The sequence below is a fragment of the Ovis aries genome, chromosome 5 (genome assembly GCF_016772045.2).
Source record: "Ovis aries strain OAR_USU_Benz2616 breed Rambouillet chromosome 5, ARS-UI_Ramb_v3.0, whole genome shotgun sequence".
Lineage (NCBI taxonomy): Eukaryota > Metazoa > Chordata > Mammalia > Artiodactyla > Bovidae > Ovis > Ovis aries.
Genome location: NC_056058.1, coordinates 4,155,766 through 4,174,477, shown reverse-complemented (window position 1 = coordinate 4,174,477; position 18,712 = coordinate 4,155,766). Strand labels below are relative to the sequence as shown.

The 18,712-nt window shown below is 56.3% G+C and overlaps 1 protein-coding gene across 3 annotated transcripts in view; it reads left to right on the top strand.

The window, feature by feature from the left end:
* UPF1 (UPF1 RNA helicase and ATPase) overlaps positions 1-18,712 on the top strand; it is a 33,348-nt gene that overhangs the window by 11,489 nt on the left and 3,147 nt on the right. For 2 of the 3 annotated variants that reach the window (XM_027969374.2, XM_042249599.1), the window contains exons 2-21: positions 491-633; positions 2,258-2,347; positions 4,645-4,812; positions 5,227-5,407; positions 6,527-6,688; positions 7,315-7,432; positions 7,583-7,681; positions 8,149-8,257; positions 8,415-8,574; positions 8,676-8,794; positions 9,211-9,375; positions 9,469-9,583; positions 10,381-10,524; positions 10,888-11,101; positions 14,075-14,192; positions 14,593-14,749; positions 14,938-15,080; positions 16,416-16,590; positions 17,114-17,195; positions 18,476-18,637. In XM_027969374.2, coding sequence (XP_027825175.1) covers positions 491-633; positions 2,258-2,347; positions 4,645-4,812; positions 5,227-5,407; positions 6,527-6,688; positions 7,315-7,432; positions 7,583-7,681; positions 8,149-8,257; positions 8,415-8,574; positions 8,676-8,794; positions 9,211-9,375; positions 9,469-9,583; positions 10,381-10,524; positions 10,888-11,101; positions 14,075-14,192; positions 14,593-14,749; positions 14,938-15,080; positions 16,416-16,590; positions 17,114-17,195; positions 18,476-18,637 — 2,824 coding nt within the window. The remainder of the gene's footprint in view (positions 1-490; positions 634-2,257; positions 2,348-4,644; positions 4,813-5,226; positions 5,408-6,526; positions 6,689-7,314; positions 7,433-7,582; positions 7,682-8,148; positions 8,258-8,414; positions 8,575-8,675; positions 8,795-9,210; positions 9,376-9,468; positions 9,584-10,380; positions 10,525-10,887; positions 11,102-14,074; positions 14,193-14,592; positions 14,750-14,937; positions 15,081-16,415; positions 16,591-17,113; positions 17,196-18,475; positions 18,638-18,712) is intronic. The other variant, XM_027969375.2, reaches the window with a different exon arrangement.

Genomic DNA, 18,712 nt, shown 5'->3' with positions numbered 1-18,712 from the left:
AGAAAACTTGTGGACTAGCAAGAGAACCACATTCCTACGCCTGCAGGAGTCTCAGCCTTTGCTTCTGGTGCTTAGGCAGAGGAATGGGGGGTCGGCCCCTTCACCGTGGTGGGGTTCCAGGCCCTCTGGTCTGGCGTTGCGCATCTGTCCTCGGGGGGACCATGCCTGGTTTGTGAGCTGTCCTCTTGCTCCGTGTGGCCCTCCGCATCCTGGTGGGTGTGGCTTGGTGGTTAGATGGGGTTTGCCTGGGGTATGCACTTGGCAGGGCGGGTGGCCTCTGCTGCGCATGCCCTGTTTCTGGCCAGGCAGGTTTGATAGGGAGGAGAGTATGAAAAGCCGCATCGGAAGCAGCTGGACTGCCTCGCAGTGGAGAGCAGGCCAGTGCTTCACGGGAAGGTTGCCATGACTGCTCGCGTGGAGAGACGCCAGGTGCCTGGGCTGAGGCCCAGAAGCTGCCGCGCTTCATGGTGGTGCTGCCCTTCTGCCATAGGTTGGTGGCCCTGAGGGCATCCTGCAGAACGGGGCCGTGGACGACAGCGTGGCCAAGACCAGCCAGTTGTTGGCCGAGTTGAACTTTGAGGAAGATGAAGAAGATACCTATTACACAAAGGATCTCCCTGTACACGCCTGCAGGTGAGCGCTTCAGCACGGGGGGGACTCACCTCCCAGAGCACCCGCCTTCCACATGCAAGGTCTGACTTTACAGAGGCCCGTCTAAGACACATGGACTGTGACACTTGGAAACACTGTGCTTGGAAATAAGGTTGCTCCAGCCCTTGTACACACATAAATCCCTCATCCTGGGCAGGAGAGTGGGATCAGCACCCTCTGTCATCCCTGATTCTCCCAGCTGGAGGGAGAAAGAGTCCCCTTCTCTGCCTTCTTCAGGCCTTAAGGTTGTTCCCCGGAACCTGCCCCCTCACTCATCCAGAAGAACTTAGCACATGGGGTGAGCAACTGGGTCCAGAGGGTAAGAGCATCCGAGATTTCGCTCACAGCAAGGTTCCTGTAGGCTTCTTTAAAATAGCTGCTTTGGGGACTTCCATGGCAGTCCATGCTGCCAGGGCAGGGGGCGTGGGTTCCGTCCCTGGTCGGGGAACTAAGATCCCACAGGCTCTGTTGGGCAGCAAAAAAAAAAAATAATAATAAAAGACCTACGTATTGACCAGATTTGGATTTCTGATCTAGAGGAGGACCCATCCCTTGTGTTTGGACTTACTCTTGCTTTTTTGTTACACGCATACAAGGAAATTGAGACCAAAAGAGGTGAAATGATCTTGCCTGGGGCCCTCTGCCAGTCAGGGCCCTGGGCCTCTCGGCCCTGCCTACCCTCAGGCGCGCAGCCCTCCACCATCAGCACCCATGGCGGCACAGAGGGCTGCTCCTTCCCTGCCTGATGGGCAGGCTGTCTGACTTTGTTGGTTCTGTGCTCCCTCTCATTCACAGTACATTTTTACATCTGTACTAGTGTTCCTGTTCTCGACAGGCCTGTGAAGTGGTTAAAGTCTGCACACCCCCTCGCACTCCTGCCGTCCGCGTGGAGTGGAGTGGAGGAGGAGGGAGAGCTGTCCTGGCATGAGGTGCCGCGGGGAAGGTTCTTGGCCAGAGCACATTCTGGTTTGAGATGAAGTCTTGGCTTCATGCACATACAGAACTTTACTCTGTGCGGAGCCAGAGCCAGTGCTTTTGTTTTTGGTGTGTTGATTTTCAGAAAAGGGAGTCCGGGGGCTCTCCTGAGGTGCTCCATGCGGGACCCTCCACTGCTGGGCTGAGCTGAGTGTTCACGGGAGCATGGCGCCCTCTGCCGGAGCATGTGAGGCTCTGAATGCAGCGTGGTCTCAGCTTACCTTCTGTGTGCCCAGAGCCAGGATGTTGACTTCCCTGCTCACAAGTCACCGTTCCTGAAACTTGAGAGTGAGGGGAATGGCTCCGTCACCTTGGGGGTGCTAGGCCTACGTTGCTGGGCTCACCTGGCACCTTGAACCGCTCTTGTGCCCCACACCCCCGACCCTGCCTGCGAGGGTCTGTGCTGCCATCTGAGGAGTCTCCACCGCACCCCGACCCCTTCCCTGTGTCCACAGGGTCAGGAAGCCTCTGCAGTTAACTGATTGGATTTTGTTAGTGGGATCGTTGGGTTTGAGTATGTGTTTAATGAAAAACTTAAAAATGTTGTAAGAGGAAAGAATTTTACATCCTGCCAAATTAAAACCAGAGAGCAATCTTCCAACTTTAACTGTTGATGTTTTGACTTTTTTAGTTACTGTGGAATACATGATCCTGCTTGCGTGGTTTACTGTAACACCAGCAAGAAGTGGTTCTGTAATGGACGTGGAAATACTTCTGGCAGGTAGATAATCAAACCGCGCATGTGTCTTTAATCAGTGCTGTGCTCAGATTTGTGTGTAAATTATGGAAATGTTGAAGCGAAGCACAATATAAAATCACGCTAACAAACCTGGTTTTTCCCCCTCCTCTGTGACTGGTTTAACTTGAAACAGATGGTGGTGTGTGAATGCCTTAATGTATTTACCCTTGATTTATTCTCTGCGGTTCTTTTTATTATGCAAGGAGGGTTGGTTTAATTCTCATTCCCAGTTTTTATTTATATTTTTCTGCAAGATGAGCTCCTGGCATGCCCGTTCATCTTCATTACTGGATGCCTGGGGAGGATGTTCCCAAGACAGTCATGGGCATCCATGGGAGCTGCTTCCTGAGAAGGCTCCCTCTGGCCTTAGCTCATTGGAGCAGTCCTGAGGCTAATATGGGCCAGATCCTGAATCATCAGATTAAATTAAGTTCACTTGATCGTCGACTCTGGGCTTCCCTTCCTGCTGTTGATCAGCAGCAGCTGTGACTAGGTCCCTTTTTTGGGTTTGGGTGAGACCAGCATGATGTGGGTACTCAGATTCCAGGGGAGAGTCCGTTTATCTAAGCTCGAGTGGTGAGATTCCTCGGCCCCCACCACTGGCACGGGTCTGGTCCTGTTGGCTTCTCTGAGGCTGCCGTGAGGTGAGGACTCAGGCCGTTGCCACAGAGAAGCAGAGCAGAGTCTCCGAGGAACAGAAGCAGCATCTTCCTCTGAGACTCCTGTTTTATAGAAATAAAGTGATGAAATTCCGTAGGCGGCTTTATTCTGCAGAGCCCCTACCCTTCCTATGTCCTCGGCAGCTGGACCCGGGCTCACGATCTCGTGTAGGACGCAGAGTGATCAGATCTCATGTCACCGTGGAGTTAGTAATGCAAATTACGGGCTTCTGAGTGAGGCGAGAAAGGGAGCTGAGGTTCTTTAGGGATATGAAAGGAGAAGCATCTTTAGGGTACCCAGAAGAGACTGGTATCCCACTTTCCAAATGTTCTGGGTAATTTAAGTGTTACTGTGTTTGCATTAGTTCCTCTCCTGCAGGAAAAGCAATTAAATAAAACTTGCCTTAGTTGGCAACCCCCTCTTCAGGTCAGCAGAGCCAGGGTCAGGGAAGTGAGCAGAGAACCTCTAAGAGAAAACAGACTTCATCGGCCAGCACTCTGTGTTCTGTGCAAGGTCAAGTTGTGAAGGTGATGGGGCAGCCACCCGCCTTCAGGAAGCTTCCAATGTGATGGAGCGTGGTGGGCCTAGAAAAGACAAGAGGAAATCACTGATTCCCGTAGAATACCCAGGGGTGGCTGCTCCAGGAGGGGAGGAGGGGCTTTGGAGGTACAGAGAGCAGTGATGATTAGCTGGGTAATCTGACAGTCTTTGTGTGGCCAGAGAGGATTAGGATGTTGGCCTCTGAGCCAAAGCTTGCACAGGAGGGGTTTCCCAAGGGGACTCGAGGGGAGCAGCAGGGAAGGCTGGAGGCCCAGCAGGCGTGCTCAGCCTGTGACACACCCACAGCAAGGCTGGGGGTCGCTGGGGAGGCTGGGAGAGCCTGAGGCAGGGGCGGGCACTGCCTGGGGCCCTGAGTGAGGCTGGCGTTGGGGAGGGCGAGTCCAGCGGCTAAACCAGGGACTCAGGCCCCGGTTTAGGTGAGCCGTGTCCCGGAAATGAGAAAGACGTCAAGAGTGGCCACGCGCAACAAGGAAAGAGCTGAGACAGCAGGGCTTCCAGACAGTTGAGAGCTGGCCCTGGGCTTCCGGAGAGTAGCCTTGACCTCCCCCTACTCCTTATTTTTTGCTGTCTTCAGGTTTCTGGTACATTTGGTTATCAGGTTTCCTGGCCTGCAGCAAATGAGAAGGGGTGTTGCTCCTGGAAGCAGGCGCGGGGGCTAGGAGAAGTGACTTTTAGAGAAGCAGCAGAGAAACTACGTTGAGTGAATAGGAGCAGTGAAGGGGTGAGCCTTCCTCTCCAAGACAGCAGCCTTGGCACCCGCGTTAGAGTCAGTCAGGCCCAATAAGCTGGATTTAAGAAAGCAGGAATGGGGGAAGAGGGAACTGTGCGAAGCATGTTAGGAAAGTTTTCCTTAGAAATGGTTCAAGTTGGATCGATTTTGCGCTCAGTGGGAGCCAGTTCGGGGGCAGGCCGGTCCCTCTGGATGCCAGATGGATGAGGTGTGACCGCTCCTGCTAATGGACCGTGAACGGTACCGGAACTTTTAACGGAGCTCGAAGATTGGAAGTGGTGAAAAGCCAAACTTTGGGTGTTAACTGTTGATCATTTCCTGGTTTCAGCCACATTGTAAATCACCTTGTGAGGGCAAAGTGCAAGGAGGTGACCCTGCACAAGGATGGGCCCCTGGGGGAGACGGTTCTGGAGTGCTACAACTGCGGCTGCCGCAACGTCTTCCTCCTCGGCTTCATCCCTGCCAAGGCCGACTCGGTTGTGGTGCTGCTGTGCAGGTGAGGGCAGGGCCCCCCTTCCTCATCGAGGGCTGCCTTTCAGGCGAAGACTCAGTCTCTCCACGGCGCCAGCTCTCTGGAGCTTTAAAATAGCTTTGAATGGTTTCTGCCAGCTGGCGAGGTCTGAGGAGGTTTGGAGGGTTGGGGCCTGTTACAGAGCGAGGAATGTCATGACCCTTTCGGGGTGTCTTCTGGTTAAATCGTGAAATTCTGTAACGACAAGGTCTGTTCTGAGTTCTAAGAGTTCAGAGCTCAAGTGCATGGGGAGATGCGTTTATTGCTAACAGTTTAGAGGCACTGTGATCATACAGTAAAATGCAGGGAGTGCCACTCTGAGGTGCGAGGTAATGAGCCTGGGGCGGGGGGCAGAGGTCACCCTCACCTGGGCTCTCCCCGCCCTCGGGGTTTCTGCAGGCAGCCCTGTGCCAGTCAGAGCAGCCTCAAGGACATCAACTGGGACAGCTCCCAGTGGCAGCCCCTGATCCAGGACCGGTGCTTCCTGTCCTGGCTGGTCAAGATCCCTTCTGAGCAGGAGCAGCTGCGGGCACGGCAGATCACTGCCCAGCAGATCAACAAGCTGGAGGAGCTCTGGAAGGTGAGGGCCTGCCGGCAAAGCCCGTCCCGCTCCGTGGCAGGTGGTGGTGGGGGAGGGGGCTGGGACCGGGACTGGGGTCCTCAGAAACAGGAAGGAGGGTGCCAGCGATGCCTCCCGCCAGGCCTCTGGGAAAGGAAAGCTCTGGCCAGTGGAATTTTTCTCTTCTTGTCGAGGGCAGGGGTGGCTGGTGGGAAGGAGGAGGATGGGAGCTGGCTGTCAGCGACTGCGGCTGGACACGCCAGGAGGAGCCGGGCCTGAGCAGCCAGCCAGGACTGCGGTATACTGTGTGAAACATGGTTGGGCTTGAGACGTGTGACATGTTGGAGCCAGGGCGACGCCAGGCTGGGGGCTTGCAAGATTCCTGCCCTGCCCATAGGCCATTTCTCCAAGGAAGCCCTCCTCTGGTTCTGGCTGCTTGCACACACACAGACACACAGATGCACGCACGCACGCACGTACACATTTTATTTATTTTTGGTGCGGGATGTGGGGTCTTGGTTCCCTGACCAGGGATTGAACCTGCAGCCCCTGTAATGGAAGCTCAGCATCTTAACTAGTGAACAGCCCAGAATTCCTAATTGCTGTTTTAATTAATTAGGCTAGAAATTTTAATTAGGCACCCATATAATTTTAAAAATGTGAATCTATCTTCTCTACAGCTGCAGGGCAAAGCATGTTTGAAGCATTGGCTAGCAAGGAACCTTTCCACCTCGGTTTTCAGGCTGCTGTGGTTATCTCACCGTCCTTGTTTTTATCTAAACAGCCCACTTACTGCCGAGAGCGTGTTTCTCCTTTTGCAGCGTAGTGGGATCAGGGGGAAATGGGGAGGCGGGCGTTCCTTTCTGTTTACACACTCAGGGAATCCAGTGCTCTTCCTGGCAACTGGGAAGAGTAACCTCTCCCATGTCAGGGGCGAGGTGCTGGTGGAAGAACGTGGCTACCTGGTGGGATGTGTGTCAGGCTGTGATCCTGGGGCCTCCCCCTCTGTGTGCCGCGCGGGCTTCCTGATGAGAGGGCTGGGCCACTGGGAGCCCTGCTCGTCCTGAGAAGTGATGACGGGTGTGCCTTCTGAGTGGAGGTGAGGATGGGGAAGAGCGTGGTGCCGGCTCTTGTCTCTAGGAGAACCCTTCTGCCACCTTGGAGGACCTGGAGAAGCCCGGAGTGGATGAGGAGCCGCAGCACGTCCTCTTGCGCTACGAGGATGCCTACCAGTACCAGAACATATTCGGGCCTCTGGTCAAGCTGGAGGCTGACTACGACAAGAAGCTGAAAGAGTCGCAGGTGATGTGGTGTGTGCACGAGGGCTTGTTCGTTTTAACAAAGCCTCTCTCCTCAGGTCTGCGGAGGGTGGGTTTCTCTGCAGACGGCAGATGCTGACTTGGGCCACGGTGCAGCCCCTGAGAGACGAAGCCGTGGATTAAGGACAGGCCTGTGGGCAGGTGCCCCGCCACTCATGGCCAAACATCCATATATAGGTGCTGTCTGATTTAAAATCCAACAAACATTCCTTCCAGTTGGGTTTATAGCCTTTGCCGCAGCGGGGAGAGGCAGACCCCAGGAGCCCGCAGTACCCTGAGGACCCTCCTGTGCCCATTCCTTGGAAACTGCACGGGAATCGGAAGCCCCGAGGCTCACGGGCCATGTCCTCAGCCGTCAGCTTCCTTCTCTGCCTCCGCCGCCCACAGAGCCGCTGTCTCCGAGAACAGACGTCGTGTGGGGGGTCTTCCGGTCGTCCTCTGCAGGTTTCAGGGTCCTCACGCCTTCTCTCCCGGATGTGCACTTGTTGGTGTTTCAGGCTGTCGGGTGCTGCTTGCCGTGGGGCGCCTGCCTATGGAAAACAGACACGAGGAGCCCAGGCCCGTGTCTGTGTTGCAGGCTAACAGGGCTCTTATTTTTTATGTGCTCAGACTCAAGATAACATCACGGTCAGGTGGGACCTGGGCCTTAACAAGAAGAGAATCGCCTACTTCACTTTGCCCAAGACTGACTCTGGTAATGAGGATTTAGTCATAATTTGGTTAAGAGGTGATTTTAAGTTTTAAAATATTTGTGACTCTAAGTAGCATAAAATTCCTAGTTTCACCCTTGTAAAGTGTCCCTGAATTTGAACTGTTGGTGGTGGTGTCTGTGATGCGTGTGAAAACGCTGGTTTTCCTGTTGTCTTCTCTCTGTAAGACATGCGGCTCATGCAAGGGGATGAGATATGCCTGCGGTACAAAGGGGACCTGGCGCCCCTCTGGAAAGGGATCGGCCACGTCATCAAGGTCCCTGATAGTATCCTTTGTGTTAAGAAGGGCCGGCACAGGCACCCTCTGCCCCAGTCTCCGACGGGCTTGTCCCGAGTACAGGAGACCTGTGTGGGTCACCGTGGAGAGCAGTCTTGGGGCCTCGGATGCAGGGAAGGCTGTGTGCAGCCCCGTTGACTCTGGTTTGTCTCCAGCCATCAGGCTCTTCAGTTGTCCTAGCTGATACAGAGCTGCTTAGGCAGAAACCAGGGTGCTCTGAACCGTGTGCCCGAGGGCTCTGTGGAACCTCGGCCCTGGGCTTGGCTGTTCCTTTCTGGGTGCCACCCTAGGCTCGTGGGGAAGACGCCCCTGGCTGCAGTGGCCGGAACCTGCCGTTGAGAACACGGGTCCCTCGCTGTGTTTCCTGTGTCCGGTGCGGAGGAGGGGCTGTCTCCTCCGTGAGTGAGGGCCCCTGCTAAGGCTTTGACAAGGGTGAGACTTAACTCGGCGGTGTAGATTATGGTGATGAGATTGCTATTGAGCTTCGGAGCAGTGTGGGTGCCCCTGTGGAGGTGACTCATAACTTCCAGGTGGATTTCGTGTGGAAGTCAACCTCATTTGACAGGTATGTCCGCCCCCGTCCCCGCCCCCGCTTGCCTGCATCTGCTTGGCAGGCCCTGGCCCTCAGTGTGCCTGCAGCCTCCCCACTGCTCCGTGTTGTGGGGAGCCAGGCTGCCTGGCAGCTGCATGTGCCCGCTGCTGACCCAGAGCTTCCCCTTCAGAATGCAGAGCGCGCTGAAAACCTTTGCCGTGGACGAGACCTCCGTGTCGGGCTACATCTACCATAAACTGCTCGGCCACGAGGTGGAGGATGTGATCATCAAGTGCCAGCTGCCCAAGCGCTTCACGGCGCAGGGGCTCCCCGACCTCAACCACTCTCAGGTTCTCGCCCGCCCCAGGGGCAGGAGGGCCCCAGGCCTCAGGGCGCGTGCCGAGCAGCCCTCCGCCTCGTCTGCACCCCTAATGGCCACTTGTATCCGAAGGTTTACGCCGTGAAGACTGTGCTGCAGAGACCGCTGAGTCTGATCCAGGGCCCACCGGGCACAGGAAAGACCGTGACCTCAGCCACCATCGTCTACCACCTGGCTCGGCAAGGCAACGGGTAGGGCTCTGTACGGCCCAGGGTGGGGAAATGGAGGGGCCCAGGGTACCTGGCATGCTGATTCCTACGCCGTTGGTAGTAGATCTGGCCTTTGTGGCTGTTTTTAACAAGTAAGCTTGCACAGGGTAGGTTCATCCTCGGTTGTGTTGTGCCTGTGTGCACCTCAGAGCTTGGAAAGTCTTAACAGTGCGGTCAGGAGATGATGACGCTGGAATCAGGAGTTAGTGGGGAGTGGCATGCGCAGTGTGAAGATCAGGAAGTTCCAGACCGTCTACCTTGCTCCTTCAGCACCATGTCACTCCTGGCTTTAGTCTTAGGGCTTGAGTCGGCTCCCCTACCACCTGTGATCCACACAGTGGTCTCGCTCTGGGCTCTTCTCTGGGCGAGTGCTGACATTCGCTCACGTTTTACTGAAGGCCCGTGCTGGTCTGTGCTCCAAGCAACATAGCCGTGGATCAGCTGACTGAGAAGATCCACCAGACCGGGCTGAAAGTCGTGCGGCTCTGTGCCAAGAGCCGCGAGGCCATAGACTCCCCGGTGTCCTTCTTGGCCCTGCACAACCAGATCAGGAACATGGACAGGTGGGTGTTGGGTCCCTGGCCTTACAGTGAGACGCGTCTCCCCGGGGCAGGCCCTGGCGGCACCCGCCTCCCGCTCACACGCCGTGTTCGCAGCATGCCAGAGCTCCAGAAGCTGCAGCAGCTGAAGGATGAGACCGGGGAGCTGTCGTCGGCGGACGAGAAGCGTTACAGAGCCCTGAAGCGCACTGCCGAGAGGGAGCTGCTCATGGTGAGCTCCTCACCTGCCCTGCTGCCCAGGAACGGGTCTGGGGCTCTGGGCTTTTGTCTTCTTCTCTTGTTCACTTGGGCTTCCCTGGCGGCTCAGACGGTAAAGAATCTGTCGGCAGTGCAGGAGACCCGGGTTTGTTCGCTGGGTTGGGAAGATTCCCCTGGAGAAAAGAATGGCAACCCACTCCAGTATTCTTGGCTGAGAAATCCTGTGGACAGAGGAGCTTGGCGGGCCACAGTCCGTGGGATTGGAAAGAGTGGGACATGGCTGAGCAGCGCTTTGAGTTTCACTTGTTCACTTGGGCCAAAGGACCTGTTTGGATACATTAAGTCCATGTGAAGTGCCGTTAGTGGGTTCTTTTCCATTTGAGGAGAGAACTCTGATGCTGTCCTCCGTGTGCTTCCTCTGAGGTCACACAGAGACATCTTACTGTCTGAAATGCACAAGTGTTTGAGGTAGATTGCACTCCCTGCCAGCCTCCCTGTTGCTGGACTCTGGGAGCCTGGTCTGTGCCTGGAGCCTCGGGCAGGTTCAGAGCACCGTCTCCCGCTCTAGGTGACAACCGACTGAGACCACGGTTCCCCTGGCTCAGCACTGCCCCTCAGAGGCTGTCTCGAGGCACCACGCCCTTTTTAGGCGTGATTCACAAGCGCTTAGGGTCACCACAGCCTGGACTGTAGATGCTGTCAGGAAGGGTGTGGACCAGAGCGGCGTCTGCGTCCCGTCCTGCCTGCCCTTTGGGCTCTGGGAGCCTGGACCTGCAGGTGCCCTGAGACCTGGCGCACTCTCTTCCCCAGAACGCAGATGTCATCTGCTGCACGTGTGTGGGCGCAGGAGACCCGAGGCTCGCCAAGATGCAGTTCCGCTCTATTTTGATCGACGAAAGCACGCAGGCCACCGAGCCAGAGTGCATGGTGCCTGTGGTCCTTGGAGCCAAGCAGGTGGGCCCCAGCGCGTCCGCCACGGCCTGACTTGGCGCTTTGAGTGCGTCCCTCTCGTTCTGCGCGGCGCTTAGTGTGGAGGTTTGCGTTAGTGTCCTCGGCTGTGTTCCTGCCCTGGCAGAGCACAGGGGGTGCACAGCAGGCCTTTGAGGGGTCTGCCAAGGGTGGGCGTGGCACAGAGTGCCTTCGTGAAGGTTCAGAGCATGTTCCACATGTATGGTGGGCAGCTTTCCCACTCCAGGTCAGTGTCTTGCCACTTGAGTTAGCGTAGATGGGTGGTTGTATGGACCCCAGTCCTCTTAGTCCCTGAGCAGATATGTGGGCTATCCATGTTTGAACTGTGATGTGGGCCTCTTATCGCAGCTGATCCTTGTGGGTGACCACTGCCAGCTGGGCCCTGTGGTGATGTGCAAGAAGGCGGCCAAGGCCGGGCTGTCCCAGTCGCTCTTTGAGCGCCTGGTGGTGCTGGGCATCCGCCCCATCCGCCTCCAGGTCCAGTACCGGATGCACCCCGCGCTCAGCGCCTTCCCATCCAACATCTTCTACGAGGGCTCTCTCCAGAACGGCGTTACCGCAGGTAAGCTTGGCCCAGTGCCGGTGTCTGGGGACAGTGCGTGGTCTCGCTTCCTTCTCAAGTGGCCTTACGTGGTGACTGTGTGTGTAGGGCCCTCTGAGAGGCGCAGTGGGGCAATGCGTGCTCTAGAGTGCAGGCCATTCTTGCGGCATGGGCCGGGGTGGGGGGTCCGCATCTCGGTAAGATTCGCAGAGTCAGCCGTGAGGATTCCCTCCATTGGTGCATCACACACAGAAGAGGAGGCAGCAGAGACAAGCGCCTGCCCCCTCCTTCCTCTGTCTGTGCTTCTCGAGGCCTGTGCACGCCCGAGAGCAGACTTCTTCCGCGGTGGCCCTGGCGTGTTGGGCGCCTTCAGGCTGTGCTGACGCCTGTGGTGCACCCAGGCTGCTGTGTATTGCCACGCCACGCACACTCAGGCCCACACACTCGGGGCCCACACACTCAGGCCCTGTCCTGAGTTCAAAGTGAGGAGTACTCTGTTCACTGGTCCCTGAGGCGCGTCCTAGGGATCCTATGTGGGAGAGGATCGTCTCCCGAGATGCTTGGCAGGTGTGTGAGGTGCTTGAAGGAAGGACTCACATGCTAGTTACACAGACTGGACAGTTAGCAGGCGTTTTCTTCAAAGGGATCAAACCTGGCCTGTGGCTTCAAGGAAAACAACTCACAGTATTCATCACCAGTGATAAAGTAGGAGACTTCACATCAGAATGAGAGTTTTGGAAAACACATGTCCCCTAGGTGAGCTTACCGTGTCTTCCAGGTGCTGAGTAAACTTTCTGATGAGATCGTGGTGGTGACACTTGTCAGGGGTGTCAGCCTTTGGAAGCCCTGCCTGACAGGGTGAGCAGCACTTCCCATTCCAACAGGTAGCAAAGGTGCTTCCACATCACTGGGGGTCAGAGGCCACGCAAGTCAGGGCAGCGCAGAAAGGCCATGGTCCCTGGACCGCAGGGCAGCCTCCCATCCGGTTTCCAGGTAGAACTGAGATAATCCCACGGCAGTGGGAAGGGTCTTAAAGATGCTTCCTGGGACTCCGCTGGTGGCCCAGTGGCTGAGACTGTGCAGGGGCCCGGGGCCAGCCCTCGGTCAGGGAACTAAGGTCCCACACGGTGCGAGTGAGAGTTCCTGTGCCACAACGAGAGATCTCAAGTGTTGCAGCTAAGAACTAGCACGGCCAAATAGATATTTGAAAACAGACATGCTTCCCTTTTCCAACCACGTGCATCTGTGAGGCCTGTCTCTCCTCACATGCTGTGAGGGCTCCCAGGAGACTGGGAGCAGGGGTCCATAAGCTGGAGAGTGAAGTGAGTTGGTAAAATTCACTAAATATATATTTTAGTGAAATATTATTTTCCATAAAAATATTTTTAAGTTAATATAGTCATCTTTAAATGAATTTTTTTAATTATTTAAAATTTTGGGGTTTTAAAATACAATAAATATCGGTAGTTGTAATGCACAGAAATAATAGCTGTTTGGACTGCTCCGCTTTCAGAGTGTAGAGAGATGCTGAGCGCACCATTCGTTTGAGAACTGCTGGTTTAGAGTCTTGTTAATGCCAGCAGCCCATCACACCGGCTTTGTTTAGCCCACTTTGTGGATGAGGAGACTGAGGCGGGACGTGTGAGTGCCTGTCCGCGGCACGCGGCTGCTGTGCAATACGGTCCCGACCCTCGGGGTGCTGCTGGTCTGGTGGGTGGCAGGACCAGGAAAGGCCAGGTCACGAGGAGCTTGTTGGGGGCGCCGCCACCGGCACTGGCACAGACTCCCGCTGGCCTTGCTCCACCTTCTCCACGGCGTCGGCTCCACAGGGTAGAGGTTGCTGGCGATGCTTCACTGCTGGACCGTCAGTGTCTGTGACATGGCACCCCCGAAGTAACTTTTTAAAAAACTCTGAGGAGTGTAAAGAAGTGCCAGGCTTAGTGAGTTTTCATTAGGGGACCGTGTCTGTTACCAGCGCCTGCACCTGCACGCTGCCTCCCCAGCACCCTGCAGCCCGGCAGTGAGCCCTGTCTGGGATGGTGCTGGCGCCCTGCCCCGGGGTGGCCGACATCAGTGGTGTGGGCGTATCTACAGCCTGGAAATTAGCCGGCACTGGCTAGCCCTTGCCTTGTCCCTGGCAGGTGGTTAAACATTTGCCAGCGCCGAGCTTGCTCTAGCCACTGCCCTCACTTGAAACATCGAGTCTTTGCCTCATTATCAGCTTGACATAAAAGGGATCATACCGTGTGTCCTCACAGCTCAGGCCCTTCCTTCATCTGTGGTAGTCTATTTTGGTGCAAAAATTCCAGTTTTCTTATATTAATCTGATTAGGTGTAACTCCAGTCAGAAATTCCCAAAAGAATGGGTGGACTGTCTGATTGGATAGACTGATTTTCAGCATCATAAGGACTTGCAGAGGACTGAGCACTTAAGATGAGCATGAAAGAGCTTGAGGATGGTGGCAGCTCATACTTGGGGATGTCACGAGCTACTGTCCAGCTGCAGTCCCAGAGACGCTGCACACAGGGCCTGAGAGAGTCCAGAGGCAGACCCGCCTGTCCACAGGCCCTGGTTTGGGACAAGACGTTGGGCATCAACAGTGTCATTGTTAAAAGCCAGGTGTGGGTGCATATGAGTCCCTTAAGGTACATCATAAACCTTCTGAAAGAAGATAGAATATCTTCTTTACCCTGGGGCAGACATAGGCCACAGAAAACACTTAACAGTGAGATCTGTTCTGCAAGTAAGCCAGCTTTGTACCAGGTATAGTGCTAAGTGTTGCTGGGAGTTTCGCTCAGAGGACCCCCGCCGATGGCCTCCCCTGGGACCCACAGACCTGGGGCAGTCGCTGGAGCCTGCCCTTTCCTGCTCTGCCGTGTGCCTCTGCCCAGGATGGAGTGGCCTCCACTCCGCTCTCCACCCCAGCGCACCCAGACCGGCCGCGCTTTGCTTCTCTAACAGGATGTTTTCTTTTTTCTCCTCCACGATGCCAGCGGATCGTGTAAAGAAGGGGTTTGACTTTCAGTGGCCCCAACCGGATAAACCAATGTTCTTCTATGTGACCCAGGGCCAAGAGGAGATTGCCAGCTCAGGCACCTCCTACCTGAACAGGTAAGCAGAGACTTGTCTGTGGTGCCTGCTGGCCTCAGGGACAGCTCTCCCCGGGACTGCGCGCCTGTGGTCTCGTGTTCTGCGGTGGCGAGCCTTGTCCTGGTTCCCTTGCGCTCATTCTGTTCCCACTCTCAAACCAGCAGCGTGGGTCCAGCCTCATCTTTTCAGTGTCTATTTCCTGTTGAGCAGATCCTTTAGGAGCCCCCGTGTGAGTCTTTTCTGTCCCTCCTGACTCAGCTGGTAAATGGTGGGCTGCCCAGCCACGGGTGTGCCAAGCAGGGCCTCCATAGGGTTGTACTGGAGGCGAGGCTGCCCCGAGCCTTCCACAGCCTCTAGTCCTGGGGGGTGGTCTCAGGAGCCCAGAGATGGAGCCTGGGAAGTGAAAGCCTGACTTTCTTAGGACGGAGGCTGCAAACGTGGAGAAGATCACCACGAAGCTGCTGAAGGCGGGCGCCAAGCCAGACCAGATCGGCATCATCACCCCCTACGAGGGCCAGCGCTCCTATCTGGTGCAGTACATGCAGTTCAGCGGCTCCCTGCACACCAAGCTCTACCAGGTGCGTGCCCGCCTGCTCCGCCGGGCCCCGCCCCAGGCCCTGCCCTCCACCACCTGGCAGCGGGGGGCCCTGCCGGCTTCAGGTCCCAGGCTCATCTGTGGGATTCAGTGGTGCATTTAGATAGACTGTGCGGGCTGAGGGCTCCTTGGAGGAAGCCTGTTGGCTGACCGTGCTTACTGCCCCTGTAGGAGGTGGAGATTGCCAGTGTGGATGCGTTCCAGGGCCGTGAGAAGGACTTCATCATCCTCTCCTGTGTGCGGGCCAATGAGCACCAAGGCATTGGATTTTTGAATGACCCCAGGCGCCTCAACGTGGCCTTGACCAGAGCACGGTAGGGAGAGCTGCATATTGCAGGGGCGGCCCCTCGTGCGTAGGAGGCTTTCCAAAGTGCTGGGAGGGGTTGGCCTGAGAGCTGCTCCCGGCCTGCTTCTCTTCCTGTCAGCTCTCACACCCCAGCCGCGCCTTGGGCTGTGGCACGGGGCGCGGCAGAGGGCTCCCAGCAGCAGTCTGGAGAGGACCTCTCACCCGTGAGTGGTCTTTGTTTCTGTGTCCTGGTGGCTTTCTGTCCAGTTGCCTTGTTCAGCTCTGGAATATAACTTTCGAAATAGTGAGGGACCCAGAGAATCAGGTGGACCCCATGTCACCCCCACATGAAACCAGATAGCAGCCACCCTTGTACCAGCTGCAAGTGGGACTCACATTCACATGTTGGTTCCCTCCCCACTGAGGGCACCTTGCTTTTCATTTGGTAGCCAGCATAGGCGGGGAGCCCCGAAACAGCTGATGAATGTAAGCTTTCCCCCAGAAGCTTGGCTTGGGCATCAAGTGCCCAGCCCATCAGAATGCCTGAGGCAGCTGTGGAGTCTGCCCCTGCCACGTGTGACTTAGTTGCCCAGGAGGCTGACTCAGGTCTGCAAATGAGGAGACTCGTCTCTGAGTTCATTTTCCCACAGAGATGTTTTGACATCTGGGCTCAACAGAAACCTGCCCTCAAACCCATGTGCAGGGTTGGCAGCTGACAGGATGGGCTCCAGTGAAAGTCACCCCAGTTTGCAGTTACCCAACCATCCCCAGCATTCCCAGAGGGCGCTGCATAGGCAGGCCAGGCGTCTAGGCAGGGAGGTTGAGGGTGGCTCTCAATGCTCCTGTGGGCTGAGAAGACAGGGGCATGGTGGGCAGGGTGCCAGGGGAGCTGCCTGGGCACCTTGTACTTTCAGTTCAGTCTCTCAGTCATGTCCGACTTTTTGCGACCCCATGGACTGCAGCACGCCAGGCTTCCCTGTCCATCGCCAGCTCCCGGAGCTTGCTCAGACTCATGTCCATCGAGTCGGTGATGCCATCCAGCCATCTCATCCTCTGTCATCCCTTCTCCTCTTGCCTTCAATCTTTCCCAGCATCAGGGTCTTTTCCAGTGAGTCAGTTCTTTGCATCAGGTGGCCAAAGTATTAGAGCTTTAACATCAGTCCTTTCAATGAATATTCGTGGTCGATTGACTGTTTTGATCTCCTTGTAGTCCAAGGGACTTTTAAGAGTCTTCTCCAACACCGCAGTTCAAAAGCATCAAATCTTTGGCGCTTAGCCTTCTTTATGGTCCAGTTCTCACATCCGTTCATGACTACTGGAAAGCCATAGCTTTGACTAAACTCTTGGTGCCTATCTCTTGCAGATATGGGGTCATTATCGTGGGCAACCCAAAGGCCCTGTCCAAGCAGCCGTTGTGGAACCACCTGCTGAACTACTACAAGGAGCAGAAGGTGCTGGTGGAGGGACCCCTGAACAACCTGCGGGAGAGCCTCATGCAGTTCAGCAAGCCCAGGAAGCTGGTCAACACCATCAACCCGGTGAGCGCCTGCCACGGGCAGGGAGAGACTGCTGGGAACCCCTGCTCCCGGGCCGGTGTTCTGGGCCTGTGGCCGCGAGTGACGGCACGTGGGACTTGGGACGAGTACGAGCTGGGGGTGGGCTGAGAGTGTCAGTGTGTGAAGAGGAGCAGTGCGTGCTAGCCTGTCCCCGCAGAGCTCCCACGCCAGGTGTCTCGGGTGCTCTGAGGCTTCTCTCTTCTTGGCCCTTGTGGAACACTGTGTCACAGGTGGCACCCAGCCGCTCGCAGTCAGACCCAAGCAGCTGGGAGCTTGGTAAACCCATGGTGCTCTGGGGCTTAAGGAGTGGGTGCTGCCTGAGCTGTTGGGCATCAAAGGCCGGGTCAGGCGCGGAAAGGTGGACGGAGCCCGGAGCGCACGGGTGGCCGGCCTCTGGGTTGTCATCTGTGTGTGCAGCTTGGCCACCTCCCAGGCCACCAGGTGTTTGGAAAGTTCCTCCTCCTGTCAGCATGATAAATTCCTCACTGACCTAAACCCTCTGCAGGGAGCCCGCTTCATGACGACAGCCATGTATGATGCCCGGGAGGCCATCATCCCAGGGTCGGTCTATGACCGGAGCAGCCAGGGTGAGTCTCTGCGGGGGGCCGCCTGGCCCCGCACTTGTTGACTGTTCCCACGCGCACACCTTCCAGCCCTGTCACTCCTGAGTGACCTCTCATGCCTCTGTCCGCAGAAACCTGCCTGACAGTGAGAGAGCTTTCTCAGCTTCGCTTGTTTGAAATCAAATAATTGGTCTTGGGCAATTTCTCAAATGACAGATGTTTTTAAAATAACACAGCTCTGCGTACGCAGTGGTGTCTCAGCAAATCCTGCAGCTCGGTCAGTTTGCTTCCACGCCCTCACCCCACCCTGCCTGCCCTTTGCTCTCCTCCGTTGGGAGCGTCACACCCGCAGCCTCGTCTCAGGTTTTGCTGCTTTCCCTGAACTTCAGCTCCGTCTGTCAGACCTCAGGGTTGGGCGCACCGCCTCTCTAGCCGGGTGAGGCTTTTGTGTACCGTGTGCTAAGGCCGAGCCTGGCCCTGCTGCCTGGGACTCCTCCGGCCTGAGGCGGCAGTCTGTCGCAGGTCCCCATTCATCCCACTGGTCCCTGCCTCCTGGGACCCTTCCCCGAGCCAGCTGTCGTGGAGGGCCAGCGCCTCGCCCATGTACTCTCTGCCACCTGCCCACGTCTCGCAGCTGCCTTTGGCCTCCCGCATGCTTGCCATTCCCCTCCAGGGCAGGTGGACCCCGGCTGCCCCTCTTCCATAGGAAATCGTTGAGACCCTTTCCCTGCCGCAGCGTTCTTCTGGTCGTTAGGCTCAGACTGGGGGTTATGTTCTTAAATAACAACAGCTCTTGTCACCATATCTGATGCGTCCCTGTGTAGCTGAGGGTGTCCTGGGTCCATCCTTCATCCCTGAGGCCCCCGTGGATCTTCCTTGACCAAAGGTTGCCCTGGGGGCTTTTGTCTTCAGTGAGATCCACTGGTGTATCAAGCTTAGGCTTTTTCTTAGGGGTGGCAGGGTGGCAGTGGTACCATGTAATATAACATTTGCAGTAAAAAGGGCTATTTAAAGAAATCAGAAATGCAGCATGGCTTCCGTTTTTCATATCCCCTATAGGCCAGTGGTTCCCAGAATCCCCCAGGAGAAAAAGTTCACTCCCAGACACCAGCCCCAGGTTGGGGGTGGGGAGGATGTGTTGGAAGATTCTGTATCAGGTGACTTTGCTGTCAGAGCACACCAGGAAACGCTGGGACAGACAGCAGTGAGAGGACAAGACAGACGTTCCCGCTGTGGGCAGAGCAGCGGGCAGTGGACTCGCTTGGATGCAGTGTGACGCCTGCCGTTCATGTTGTGTCTTACAGGCCGGCCCTCGAACATGTACTTCCAGACCCACGACCAGATCGGCATGATCAGTGCCGGCCCCAGCCACGTGGCTGCCATGAACATCCCCATTCCCTTCAACCTGGTCATGCCGCCCATGCCGCCACCGGGGTATTTTGGACAAGCTAACGGGCCAGCCGCAGGTGAGCGCTGAGCGGGATCCCGTGGGAAGCCGGTTTGGCCTGGGCTAGGGTCACACTGTAGGGTCGAGCAGGCGT